The sequence below is a fragment of the Procambarus clarkii genome, chromosome 6 (genome assembly GCF_040958095.1).
Source record: "Procambarus clarkii isolate CNS0578487 chromosome 6, FALCON_Pclarkii_2.0, whole genome shotgun sequence".
NCBI classification, from domain to species: Eukaryota; Metazoa; Arthropoda; class Malacostraca; order Decapoda; family Cambaridae; genus Procambarus; species Procambarus clarkii.
In genome coordinates, this window is record NC_091155.1 from 9,485,939 (window position 1) to 9,500,243 (window position 14,305).

The 14,305-nt window shown below is 52.0% G+C and overlaps 1 protein-coding gene across 1 annotated transcript in view; it reads left to right on the forward strand.

The window, feature by feature from the left end:
• Positions 1-14,305, forward strand: part of Mccc1 (Methylcrotonoyl-CoA carboxylase 1) — a 115,446-nt gene that overhangs the window by 55,865 nt on the left and 45,276 nt on the right. The window contains exon 9 of the mRNA XM_069305625.1: positions 3,887-4,008. Within this exon, the coding sequence (XP_069161726.1) occupies positions 3,887-4,008 (122 nt within the window). The remainder of the gene's footprint in view (positions 1-3,886; positions 4,009-14,305) is intronic.

Consider the following 14,305-nt stretch of genomic DNA (forward strand, 5'->3'; position numbering starts at 1 on the left):
GCTTTGCAGAGTTTGTGGCGGCCGCCTCCCGGGTCAGCCCTTTCTTTTCCTTCTCTTTGGGTACGAAGCTCCAGGGAGCCATAGGGGCTCCCCACAGAAAACCAGCGTTGAATGTAATGAAATGCCATTTTCTGGGTGAGCCCCGGAGGCTCCCTGGCAACCCTCCCTCCCACCGGTCGGCGGTTTTTCACGTTGGTTGAAGCTTAGCTTCCGAACTGATGCTAGGCAGCCGGCGCAGTGAGGTCCGGGGCTCCCCCCTCCCCCTCTCGAGGCAGGGAGGACTGCGCTGACGATCGGCGCGGCAGTAAAGTGTGATGTTTGCTTGTTTCCTTGGGATTGTAGGGAGTTTCTACCTCTCTCTTCCTTTTTTTTGTTTTAGTTTTTTACCATGTGGGGTTTGTTTTGTTATGCCTACTTTTCTGGGTGCCTAACCCCGGTCGATGGCAGATAAGGAAAACCCCAACCACAAGGGGGTTTTCCAGGGCCATTGCTCCCTGAAATCTCTCTGAAGGGGCCAGGTTCTGGCGCTAGTCCCTGGTAGGTCTGAACGTCTTAGCTAATATCCCGGTCTAATATAACATACATTAGCCCGATAAGCTCCAGGGAGCCTCTGGGGCTCACCCAGAATATGGCGTTTCATTACATTCAACGCTGGTTTTTTATTGTTGATAACTTCAACTTCAATTATCTCTGAAGCTAGAGTTTCAACTTTGAGTGGCTTCTAAAATTCAAGTTTTTGATCGATTCTCACTATTTTGACATATTGTGTGCTCAGCTGTCTGTTCTACAATCCTTTCAGAATGGATTTTTCATAAACTTTATACATTTGGAGTTATAGTTTTTTGGGTCTAAATTTGCCGCATATTTCAAATGCCCTACTGACAATTTTTGTTAGTTAACTGTACTGAAAACCTATATTCTAATTTGATGAAAATGAAGATTATATGCTGTTCTGAGAAAATAATAACATTAAATGAACAATTGGTGATAGTTCACATGTTTTATTCTGTATTGAAAATCTGAAGTTTTCAATATTCAGTTTTAAAATTAATTTTGATTCTCTTGTTTTTCAAATTATGCTCTGATCATTTAGACAAAGTTGAAGCATTTGCCTAGTTTATTATGCAAAAAAAAAAAATTGGAAGGTGTTGGAGCACATTTTAAAAACTTAAATTATTTTTTATCAAATCATATATGTATGTATTGCGCGGTCTAAGGGTTAAAGTTCGCAAGTTATAATTCTCTAGTCAGAGTTTTAAACTCTTGGTTACTTACCTTAAAATTGTCTGTATTATTGGTAGATATAGACCAACCACTTGGACTAGTTGGTACAGTGATGGCTTTGATTCTTGTAGGGTTTGTGTTTAATGCTTGATGGTCTAAGTGGTTGGGAACTTGTTTCTTCACTTGGTCTTCATATCCCAACTCCTTATCCTTCATGTCCTACTAAGTGATATAGTCATACAGACTTAGTGTTTCCTCTAAATAGTTACTTTACCTTTTCTGTGGGGAGCCCCGGAGGCTCCCTGGAGCTTATCGGGCTAATGTATGTTATGTTAGACCGGGACATTAGCTATGGAGTTCAGACCTACCAGGGACCAGCGCCAGAACCTGGCCCCTTCAGAGAGGTTTCAGGGAGCAATGGCCTTGGAAAACCCCATATGGTTGGGGGTTTTCCTTATCTGCCATCGACTGGGATTAGGCACCCAGAAAGGTAGGGGTAACAAAACAAACCTCACATGGTAAGAAACTACAACAAAAACTGAACAGAGAGGTAGAAAACCCCCTACAATCCCAAGGAAAACAATCAAACAATCAATTTACTGCCGCGCCGGTCGTCCGCGCAGCCCTCCCCTTCCCGGGAGGGGGAGGGGGGGGCCCCCGGACCTCACCACGCCGGCTGCCTTCAGTTCGCAAGCTAGTGTCAACCAGGATAGACCCTTCTCTGGCCTCAAATTCCTTGGCGGTGTTTGCCTCGTGTGGCGTTCTCTGCTGTTTTTGTGTGGTGTGCGGTGGCCAGGAGTACTTCATCAATGCCGGGGCTGCATGCGCCTAGGGGCTTCCTTCCCTAGGCGCCCTGTGAGTACTGCCCTTGCGTGTCAGGGTTATCTTCTCTGGGGTGTTTGGGAACCGCTCCCGTAGAGGTTCTTGCTGCTCGACATTTGCCTCGCCCTTGGGGCCAGCTGGGGCTTAGGGCCCTTGTTTGGCCTTGGGTAGGGAGTGGTATTGTGCTGGTTAGGGCATCAAGGTGTTGCGCGGCCTGCCACCTAAGCGGCGACCGGTTCCTGTTGCCTCTGGGGACGGTATACTTTTGCGTGGTTTTTGTTTTGTTTTGTTTTTGTTTGCCTGGTGGAGGTTCTGCCTCGTGGGTCCATAGTTCCCCTGGTATTGTTTTGGTGGACCTCTGCTAGGCCCCCGTGCTTGTACACGTCCCAGGGGTTTTCAGTATTATCATTTACCCTTTTTTGTTTGGGTTTCTTAACCGGTTAGCAACACTTTGCCCGGGCTTCCCATAGTTGCTAACCTTTGGGTCCTGGAAACCCCTGTCGGGGCTCGGGGACCCATGGATGCGTCTCCCGAGTTCCAGCCTGCCTTGTGCGGGTTTGAAGGTTGCAGTGTGCCCTTGTCTCAGGGTGACAGTCACCTGTTTTGCCTCCGTCATGCTGCCTGTTGGGTCAATGACACCTTTGACCCGGAGTCTTGCGAGTCATGTTCTCTGCTTGTGCTCCAGTTTTACTCTGAGGATGTTCCTATTAGGGTACAGGCAGCATCAGCGTTGCATGTTAGGTTTAGGTTATTGCAACGCGCTAGGTTGGTTTCCCACCCGGATGCCCCGAGGCTGCCCCGTTTTGGCTTTAGGGACCCTGACCTGGGGGTGTTGGTCGCTATGGCTTTGGCTCCAGCCGCGCCTCCTGGTCCTTCCCTTGTGGTTCTTCCTGCACCTCCCCCCCTGTGTCCGGCTTCGAAATGTATGCGGGTTTCGGCCTTGGCACAGGGTTTAGTTGATGGTGAGACTCGGGCTGCTTCGGGGGCTGCCCCATCTGGGTCGGGGACAGAGGCATTTGAGCCGGTTCCTCCTACCGAGGCTTCTGGGTCCCACCAGCAGACTCCCTTCTTGTCTGCCTTTCCCTTGGACTCTACCTTTTCTTCAGGGGTAGAGGGTTTGGAGGACGGCTCTGCCCCGGGTCCTGACGTAGGGGATCCTGGGGCTGGAGAGGAGTCGGCCTGGGGGCCTTGGGCCCCCTGTGACCCCGCTTGGGTGCTTTTGCCTTCCCCGTGGGGATTATTGTTGCAGGGGGAGGGGTTTTGCTAGGCAGCAAATGCTAGTTGCTAATGCTAGGCAGACGGCGCGGTGAGGTCCGGGGGCCCCCCTCCTCCTCCCAGGGAGGGAGGGCTGCGCGGACGACCGGCGTGGCAGTAAATTGATTGTTTGATTGTTTTCCTTGGGATTGTAGGGGGTTTTCTACCTCTCTGTTCAGTTTTTGTTGTAGTTTCTTACCATGTGAGGTTTGTTTTGTTACCCCTACCTTTCTGGGTGCCTAATCCCGGTCGATGGCAGATAAGGAAAACCCCCAACCATATGGGGTTTTCCAAGGCCATTGCTCCCTGAAACCTCTCTGAAGGGGCCAGGTTCTGGCGCTGGTCCCTGGTAGATCTGAACTCCATAGCGAATGTCCCAGTCTAACATAACATACATTAGCCCGATAAGCTCCAGGAGCCTCTGGGGCTCACCCAGAAAATGGCGTTTCATTACATTCAACGCTGGTTTTTTAAATTGTCAACAATCATTATATGTATTAATTTTCATTTTACAAATTGAAATTCTGAGTACACTGTTTGTTACATGAATTGATCTCTCAGTTTATGGTTGAATGTTGAATTGCAGGTGTGAGAGAGGGGGACGAGGTGTCGGTGCATTATGACCCGATGATAGCTAAGCTGGTGGTATGGGGCCATGACAGGGCTCATGCACTCAACTCTCTTACTGCGTGTCTTGCTCACTACAATGTAAGTAAAAACTTGACTTGTGTATGGCTTGAGTTAGGCTACGAGTGGTCTGGAGGTGTCGTAGCATGAGGCAGCGTTCTTGGGAAGATTGGCGTTCGGTAAATAGTTTCCTGAATTGCAATGTAAGCTCCAAACATCATCATGAACATCATCATAAACATCTTGAGGTTATCTTGAGATGATTTCGAGGCTTTAGTGTCCCTGCGGCCCGGTCCTCGACCAGGCCTCCACCCCCAGAAAGCAGCCCGTGACAGCTGACTAACACCCAGGTACCTATTTTACTGCTAGGTAACAGGGGCATAGGGTGAAAGAAACTCTGCCCATATTTCTCGCCGGCGCCTGGAATCGAACCCAGGACCACAGGATCACAAGTCCAGTGTGCTGTCCGCTCAGCCGACCGGCTCCCCGGTTGCATCATGAATGCACCCCCTAGATTTTGGTGACTTTAGCGAGTACAGTATTAGTATGAGCAGTTTGCAACAATAAGTTGGCAAAATTAGGGATTATTGTAAACTATCATTTGAAAATAATCAGAAATTTGAAAGTAATGACCATTTGAGCAGCAAAGTACGGTATCAGATTTTGAAGGGCAAATGAAGGAATTATGTGAGGACAAGAAACACTGGGAAGATTAAAGCATATCTCTGGAGGAAGAAAATAATGTACAGAAAATAGCTTTTGAAGAAGTTAAAGCAAATCTGAACAGTAGTGAATACAATAGGTTAGGATAGGAAATCCATCATGAAAAACAGTTCTATCACTGCAGATCAAAGACGTTCCACAGAGAAGTAGAACAGTGCAATAAGGATATGCAACTTACCTATGCAGAAGTTGCCAGGGAGAAAGAAATAATAGAAGCAGCAGTAAAGGAAGCCAGAAACTGCATCAATCAGAAAAGCACAGACATTAGACTGGAAGTCAGAAAGTAACTGGCATCAAACCCAAAACTGGTGCAACACACAATGGATCAAAGTAATTCCCTTTTAAGTTTTGGTTGCAAAGAAAAGGGGATAATATCTAGCTCAGAAAAGGCCTAAGAAGCAGCAAAAGTAGTAGATAAGGTTGTTGGGTTGGTGGAAGGTCATACTGTAGAACTAAAGATAATGTCCAACTACAGAAGAACTGGCTGGTACAAAAAAGGGTAAAGATTGACCCTTTGAGGATCACCCTAAATGGTTCTAAACAGATTGAAGAAGTACAGTGGAACCTGTACAGTGGAAGACGAGATAAAGCACCTAAATTATTGGGATCGTCTCAAAGCTCTCCAAATGTACTCTCTAGAAAGGAGACGAGAGAGATACCAAATAATATACACATGGAAAATACTGGAGGGCCAGGTCCCAAATCTACACAGTAAAATAACAACGTACTGGAGTGAACGATATGGAAGAAAATGCAGAATAGAACCAGTGAAGAGCAGGGGCGCCATAGGCACAATCAGAGAACACTGTATAAACATCAGAGGTCCGCGGTTGTTCAACATCCTCCCAGCGAGCATAAGAAATATTGCCAGAACAACCGTGGACATCTTCAAGAGGAAACTAGACTGTTTTCTCCAAGGAGTACTGAACCAACCGGGCTGTGGTGGGTATGTAGGCCTGCGGGCCGCTCCAAGCAACAGCCTGGTGGACCAAACTCTCACAAGTCAAGCCTGGCCTCGGGCCGGGCTTGGGGAGTAGAAGAACTCTCAGAACCCCATCAACCAGGTACACTATTTACTCTCCTGGCATAAAGAAACTTGGGTATCACATCAAGTTCAAATCACGAGCACCACTTGGAGACCAGAACCAAAATTTGGCTTCCTCATTAGAAGCCAGGGGAATTTGGGGGGAGTTAGGGTACTAGACTTCCACAGTAACCAATGAAAAATACACCAGAAAGGTACAGCACATCAAAACAAACAACTCCTTGGACAACATTTGCAACCCTGATTTGAACTCTTGTTAGCCTGGTGCAGTTGCTAAGACTTGGCTATTACAGTGAGGTATTCCACAGCATTTTCCATCAATATATTAGTTCATCTAGTTTTGTAATGGTCATACATTGCCTTCACAAAATTGTTATGGCAAGATTTCCTTCATTTCATTACAAGCTAATGTCAACTGGGACAGACACTTCTTTGGCCTCAGTTTCCTAAGCGGTGTTTGCCTTTCGTGGCATTCACTGCCATGTGTTGTGTTGTGTGGTGGCCAGGTGTTCCTCATCAGTACCAGGGCTGCATGCGCTTAGGGGCTTCCTTCCCTAAGCGCCCTGTGAGTACTGCCCCTGCGTGACAGGGTTATCTTCCCTGGGGCGTTCGGGAACCATTCCCGTAGAGGTTTCTGGGGGGAGCCCCGTCGGCTCCCCGGAGCTTTACCGGCTGATATGCTAATGTCAGACTTTGGCATCAGTCATGTGTATGGAGTTCTAGGGCCTACCGGGGACCACGAGCCAGAACCTGGCCCCCTCAGAGAGGCAAGGGGAGCAATGGCCTATAGAAACCCCCGTGTGGTTGGAAGCATTCTATGTCTGCCATCGACCGGGTCAAGCATCCAGAAAGGTAAGCATTCCAAAACAAACCCCTATTCTGGTGAAAATTGCTACCTAAAGCCGAACTAGTGGATAGAACTCAACAGAAAACAAGGAAACTAGCATGACGTCATACGTCACCGCGCCGCTGTCTGCGCAGCTCCCCCCTCCCCGGGAGGGGGAAGGGGGAGCCCCAGACCTCCCACGCCAGCTATCCACCCATCAGTTCTTCGGCTGATGCTATAGGCTACGGTTATGTGCTCCGGCTCCAGTGGTTGTTTCAGCACTATACCTAGAGTGTGGTGTCTGTTTTCTAGGTGGTGCGTGAGCCGGGAGTGATTCTCCAGTACTCGGGCTGCATGCGCCTAGGGTTCCCTTCCCTAGGTGCCCTGTAAGTACTGCCCTTGGGGCTTGGGGCCACCTTCCACAAGTTCCTTGGGTCCTGACCCTGCTTGGCCGTTTACTGCTTGGTTTTCGGCCGCTCTTTGTGTGCTCGGGTGTTCTGTCTCCCTTGTTCGCCTTAGAGTAAGGGGCAGTTTTTGCACTGGTGGGGCGCAGGGTACTGTGCAGCTTGTCTTTACCAATCATAGCGGCCGGCTCTGTTCCGCTTGGGTACGCTGTCCTCTTGCGGGGTTTTCTTTTTCTTTTTGTTTATCTACCTGGTGGGAGGGGGGGTCTGCCTTCGTTCTTGCCCCTTGTGTTCTGTGTATTTTCTGGTGGTACCCCCTCCTAGGTCCCCGTGAGTGTACACGTCCCGGGGGTTCAGCTCTTAGAAAGTTGTTTGGTAGCTTTGGGTGCTGGTTAGCAGTACCCTGCCTGGGATTACCTGAGCGCGAGTCCTCTTATAGTAAACGCTCGGGACCCTGGGAAACCCCTGGGGGCGCGTGGGTCCGATGGATGTGACCCCAGAGTTCCCCCCTCGCTTCCAGCGAGTTTGAGGGTTGCTCTCACCCTTTGTCTCTGGGTGACTCTCTGTTTTGCCTCCGTCTGCTGCCTGTGGGGTCGGTGACACCTTCGACCCGGAGTCCTGCGAGTTTGGTTGCTCGTTGGGGCTCGGTTACCCGGTTGTGCTGACAAAGCGCGTGCGGGCAGCAGGGGCGTTGCACTTGAGCCTTGGTGGTGGCAACGTTCTCGTGGTTTCCTCCCCGGGAGCCCCGGGGCTGCCCCGTTGTAGTTCGTTTTGGGACTTGGGGGTGTTGGTTGCTTCGGTTCCATCCACGCCCCCTTGTCTTTCCCCTGGTTCACCCTTCCTGCCTGCATCCGGTTCCTTACCGTCTGTAGGTTCGGGGCGGGGTTTTTGATGGTGTTGAGACTCGGGCAGTCTCGGGGAATTCCCCTTCCGGGGTTGTGACGGGGGCATTTGAGCCTGTTCCTCCAGCCGTGTTGTACGAGTCTGCCAGTGGGCTCCCTTCCTTAGTGTTTTCACGGCTGCCCCAGTTTTCTGGTACGGCCGGGGCTTTGGGGGAACGGCTCGGCCCCGGGGCCTGTCGTGTAGGTTCCCGGGGCTGGGGAGGGGCTGACTTGGGGGGCCTTGGCCCCGTTGGGCCCCGTGGGGGTTTTTATCCCCCTCTAGGCGGGGCTTGTGGTTACGCGGAGTGGGGTCTTTCCTCCCCACTCGCCGTACGTGCTGTTGGGCGTCGGCCCCTCCCCGGGCTCGGTTCCTTGGCCTTTGAGTCGGTTGGTTCCGTCCTGTGGGTGGATGTTTCCTCCCACCCCTTTTTGGGACGGTGTTTTCGTCATGTTTCCCCGTTCGATGGGGTTCTGCGTGACTTCTGATCTCGGGTGCGCCTGCGCCTTCGTGTGCCTTCGGGACTAGTGTTGGCTTCTGTGTTCTCGAGGGTACGGGAAGGTTTTTCGCTACTTCCCGCATTATTGGAACGTCTGTCGGCTCCTCGTCCTTGTTGCCCTGTTGCGCTACTTGTCGCCCTGTTGGGCTGCTTGTCGCCCTGTTGGGCTGCTTGTCGCCCGGTTGGGCTACTTGTCGCCTGGTTGGGCTACTTGTCGCCCTGTTGGGCTACTTGTCGCCCTGTTGGGCTACTTGTGGCCCGGTTGGGCTACTTGTGGCCCGGTTGGGTTCCTTTTTGGGCTCTTTGCTTCTTTGGCCGGTTTTATTGTTCCTGCTTCCTCTTTTGGCTCCTTTTCTCGTGCAGTAGTCCTGGCTGGCGCCTTCCCACAGAGAGGGTGTGCGGTTCGGCCAGCGTGTTATGCGCATGCGCCATGGAGTTTGTTTTGGTCTGGGCGGTGTTTCAGTGCTGGTGTTCTGCGCCCTTTTTGCTACAGTGCTTCGTCTCTCGTTCTTCTCCCTGGCTGCGGTATGTGCCCCTTCGCGCCGGGGGTGTCCTGGTTCCCAGTTGTGGTTAGGACACCACGGTTTTCCCTGTGTCATGGGTGTAGACCGCCTCCTTCGCCTCTCCCTGCTCTCCTGCGGGTCCGGCAGGGTGCGGCTCTGGCGTCTTCACCTGGCGGTGCTCCCAGGTTCTTCTGGGCACGGTTGCGTCGTGTCAAGTTCGTGCCACCATTCGCCAGGTGAGTTTCTGCGGTCTGGCGTCTTTTGGCCGGGCGCTGGTTGCGGTGTTGTTTATATACCTGTCTTTATTTAGGTATATTTTTGTACGACTGAGATTGTTCGCACACCAGTGAATGTCCCTTTTTCAACCCTTCCTGTCCCCCTCATGTGCATGTCCAACCCATGCTGGAGTCATTCAGGGGACCCTCCTTTTTTACTGTTGTGAGGTGTGGGGGTTGTAGGGTTGGTTCTGTACTCACCTGGTAGGCTCCTGGCTGTGCTTGCAGGTTTTGAGCTCTGGCTCTTGGGTCCCGCCTATCTGGTAGAACTTGCGGGATAGTACCAGTGGAGTGCAGTGGTGCTATTGGCACATTTGGGGAACACTGTATTACCATCTGAGGTCTGTGCTTGTTACACGACCTACTTGCGAGCATAAGCTTTCTTGCTGGTTCGTCTGTGGACTTCCAGGGTGCACTAGCCTGTTTTCGTATGGCGGTTCCGGCCCGTCCTGGTTGTGGGGGTATGTGGACTGGTGGACTGCTGCTAGCAGCTGCCTGGTGGGCCACCCTCTGGCCGGTCTAGCCTGGCCTTGGGCCGGGCTTCAGGTGTGAAAGAGCTTCCAGTACCTCATCCAGCAGGTATCGAGCGGGGTTTCTCCGCCGTCGGTCGCCTGGTGCAGGTTTCTGGGCCTGCATGGTTTTGTCGTGTCTCCGTTGGCCCTGTCTGGGGTCTGCCTGCTCCGTTCTCTGCTTTTGCAGAAGGGTGTTGCTATTTACATGTTGCATGTTGCAGTGGTGCCTGTTGCTGCACCTGCACGTGTGCATTGGTTCCGTGTTTCACGGTGGCGTGGCCTTGTTCCTGTGTCCGGTTGTGGGGTGGCGCTTTGCTGCCGTTTTGTGCCTGGGGATTGCGTGGGGTTTTTTTCTGTCCCTGCCTGATTGTCCACCCCTGGTTGTTCTCCTGGGGTTTTTGTGCTTCTGCTCTTTCTTCCTGCCTCCTCTGCAGCAGGGATGTTCTGCGTGTGTTCTTAGGCGTTGGTCAGCCTGTGTCCTGTGATGTGCTTCTTTGTCTCGGTCTATTGCAGTTGTTCGTACCCCTTGGTTCGGGTACTGTTCTGGCGGCGACCCTTCCGCCTTCTTTGGTTTCCTAGCTTGCCCTGCCGGTTGGTTTTTTTTTTGGGGGGGGGGGGGGGTGGGTCTTGCGATGTCTCGCATCGGACCCGTTGTTTCTGAACTCCTGGCGGGCTTGCATGCTTTGGGGATTTTTTCTGTTCGGCTGACGTTCCATCCCCTTGTGCCACCTGGGTTTCGGTGGTCGCACCCGAGATCTTCCCGCGGCTCCGCCTTTTTCCTGGGCTCGGAGGGGCCTTGTTGGGGCTGCTTCTGTTCTGCCTCGCGGTCTCGCCTCCGGTTGGTGGTCGGGTGGCTTCGTGGTAGGTGTCCCACCTGCGTGCTTCTCTTGGCGGCAGTATGGGGTATTTTGGCGGTCCTCCTTTTCCTGCCCTTCTTAGGTGGTTACTCTTGTTAGCTTGGTTTTCTGGTGGGGGTTGGGGGCCGTCGTCTTGCCACATACTGTCGCCTCTTTTCGTGCGGTGCGGGCGGAGCCGCTTCAGCTTGCTTTCGTTCTTGGTGTTGCTTCTGCACCATTAGTCAGCTGTCTTGTGCGTCGTTTCACCTCCGGCCTGTTCGTGCACCGCTTGCACCATCCTGGTCTCTGGTCAGCATGCTCTGTCTTCTCCTTGGTTGGTAGTAGTGCCCCTTCGGTTCCGGTGTGTTTTTTCGTCGGCTCTTTCCTTTGGACCTTTGCCTCTGGGGGTCGGGTCGCTGAGTTTTCTTGCTCCTTTGGTTTTAGCGTTTTGGTTGTTTGGTGGCAGCAGTCTCCATCTTTTTTGGTGCTGGGTGGGGCTGCTGCATTTTGGAGGGGTCCAGGGTTTGTTGGTACTTCGTTGGTCAGGCCGTGGGTGTGTCGTTTTTGTGTTCAGTGGCAGCCCTCCGCTGTTGTTTGCGTGCCACGGCGTTTGGGTCCGGAGCGCGTTTTGCGTTGATCCGGTTCTGTTCTTCCCGGTTCGCGGGTGATAGTGTCCCGGGTGGTCAGCCGTGTTCTTGCGGCTAAGCTGCCTGTGTTCTTCCCTCATGCCTGTGGCGTTCGTGGCTTCGCTGCTCTCGCTGCCGTCTGGGCGACGTGGCCTTGCGGTCTTTCGGGCGTGGATTTTTGGTGTTTGTGCAGGGGCCTTGCTGCTCGTGGTTCTCTTGTTGTTCTCGGGATTTTCGGGGCTGTGGCGCCTTGGGTTGGCGTTTGCTGCCGGTTGTCTCGCCTCCTTGGGGGGTGCGTGGTGTCCGCCTCCCGGTTCTGTCCCTTTGACCTTCCTCTGTGGGTAATTAGCTCCGGGGAGCCGACGGGGCTCCCCCCAGAAAACCAGCGTTGAATGTAATGAAACGCCATTTTCTGGGTGAGACCCGGAGGCTCCCCGGCAACCCTCCCTCCCTCCGGTCGGCGTTTTTCGCGTGTTTTGACATCCAGCCTCAGAACTGATGGGTGGATAGCCGGCGTGGGAGGTCTGGGGCTCCCCCTTCCCCCTCCCGGGGAGGGGGGAGCTGCTCAGACAGCGGCGCGGTGACGTATGACGTCATACTAGTTTCCTTGTTTTCTGTTGAAGAGTTCTATCCACTAGTTCGGCTTTAGGTAGCAATTTTCACCAGAATAGGGGTTTGTTTTGGAATGCTTACCTTTCTGGATGCTTGACCCGGTCGATGGCAGACATAGAATGCTTCCAACCACACGGGGGTTTCTATAGGCCATTGCTCCCCTTGCCTCTCTGAGGGGGCCAGGTTCTGGCTCGTGGTCCCCGGTAGGCCCTAGAACTCCATACACATGACTGATGCCAAAGTCTGACATTAGCATATCAGCCGGTAAAGCTCCGGGGAGCCTCCGGGTCTCACCCAGAAAATGGCGTTTCATTACATTCAACGCTGGTTTTTTGCTGCTCGGCATTTGCCAAGGGCTTCCACCTTGGGCAACACCTTGCCCAGGCGTCCCATAGGTGTTACCCTACCAGCCCTGAAAAACCCTGTCAGGGCACTATGGACCATTGAATGTGTCTTCCGGGTTCCAACCCGTCTTGTGCGGGTTCGTTGGTTGCTGTGCCCTTGTCTCCGGGTGACAGTCGCCACTTTTACCTCCGTCATGCTGCCTGTTGGGTCATTGACACCTTGACCCTGAGTCTTGCGAGTTGTTCTCTGCTGGTTCTCCAGAACTCTCCTGATTTTATTACTGTTCAGAGTACAGGTGGCATCTGCATTGCAAGCTTGGTTTAGGTTGTTGCAACGTGCTAGGTTGGTTTCCACCTCGGATGCCCCGGGGCAGCCCCGTTTTGGTTAGGTGCTGTTCGCCCTTTTCCTTCCCTCTTCCCAGCGTCTGACCGTCTGCGGGTTTCGGGGTCAGGGCGGGGTTTTGTTGGGGCCGAGACTCGGGCAGTTTCGGGGGCTGCCCCGTTCGGGTTGAGATGGAGGTTTTCGAGCCTGTTCCTCTTGCCAAGGCTTCTGGGTTTTACCAGTGGCCCTTTCTTGCTGCCTTTCCCCTGGAGTATTCCTTTTCTTGAAGGGCAGAGGGAGTGGAGGACGGCTCTTCCCCGAGGCCTCTGTTGCGGGTTCCCGGGGCTGTGGAGGATGCCTGCTAGCAGTTCTGGGGCTGTTTGCCCCCTGCCTGGATTTTCTGCTTCTGGGGGGAGTTTTTCGTCTATGTAGTCTGCTTCCCATATTTGCTGGCGTGTTTTCGTATCTATTGCGTCGGTCACGGCTGCCTATTTCTGGTGGCCATTTTCTTCTGCCGGTTTCCCGGCTTGGCCACCAGGGCAGCATTGCGGTTTGTTTACATGCGCCTGGGTGTGTGAGCTAGCGTCTTGGGTGAGTTTTCACCTCTTTCAGGGATTTCTTTTTGCTTTTCTGCCCATCTTCTGTTCCTCTGGGAACACTTGGGTGTTGGTTTTTACACTGGATTTTCCATTTTCTGTCTGTTTTGGGTCTGGGCCCTAGGGTTTGGGCTCAGTGTCCCTGTCTGTTTATGCTTGCTCCCACACCTTGTCCCTCGGCTTTCAGTCTGTTTTGGCCGTTTCCCTGGGGGTTCTGTCTGGGGGCTGTGCTTTGCCTTTCTGTGGTGTATCTCTTATAACAAATGTGGTAGTTTGCCCCCCCCCCCCCCCCCCCTCCCGGGGTTCGATTCTGGGTTCTTTTGGGTTTTTTGGTTTCGTTCTGGTGGTTTCTTCCTCTTGGGCCCCCTTTGTGGGTTCTGTGGGCTTTGTTTCCTTGTATGTGACCCAGTTTTGCCTTCTGGGTTCTGGGGTCTAACTGGCTTGCTGGCTGATCTTTTTGGGTCTTGGCACGTGTTGTGGTAGTGCCGGGGCCTTGGGTTTTGTTGTCGAGGTGGGCCTTTTGATGCAGTTTTGTGCTTTCTTGGTGCCTTCTTCGCCTGGCCAGCGTGGTGCTCTCTGCCCACTGGTCAGAGGCTTGTATTTTTCTTTTCTTTATTTAATTTTAGTTTCTTTTCATGTGTATGTGTGCGTGTGTACACATATATACGTGTACATGTGTACACTTATGTGTAATTACCTAAGTGTAGTTACAGGATGAGAGCTACGCTCGTGGTGTCCCGTCTTCCCAACACTCTGTCATATAACGCTTTGAAACTACTGACGGTCTTGGCCTCCACCACCTTCTCACCTAACTTGTTCCAACCATCTACCACTGTTTGCGAAAGTGAATTTTCTTATATTTCTTCGGCATCTGTGCTTAGCTAGTTTAAATCTATGACCTCTTGTTCCTGAAGTTCCAGGTTTCAGGAAATCTTCCTATCGATTTTATCAATTCCTGTTACTATTTTGTACGTAGTGTTCATATCGCCTCTTTTTCTTCTGTCTTCTAGTTTTGTCATATTTAATGCCTCTTAACCTCTCCTCATAGCTCTTGCCCTTCAGTTCTGGGAACCACTTAGTAGCATGTCTTTGCACCTTTTCCAGTTTGTTGATGTGCTTCTTAAGATATAGGCACCACACAACCGCTGCATATTCTAGCTTTGGCCTAACAAAAGTCGTGAACAATTTCTTTAATATTTCGCCATCCATGTATTTAAAAGCAATTCTGAGGTTAGAAAGTGTAGCATAGGCTCCTCGCACAATGTTCTTAATGTGGTCCTCAGGTGACATTTTTCTATCTAGAACCACCCCTAGATCCCTTTCTTTGTCAGAATTCTTTAAAGATTTCTCACATAATTTATAGGTTGTGTGGGGTC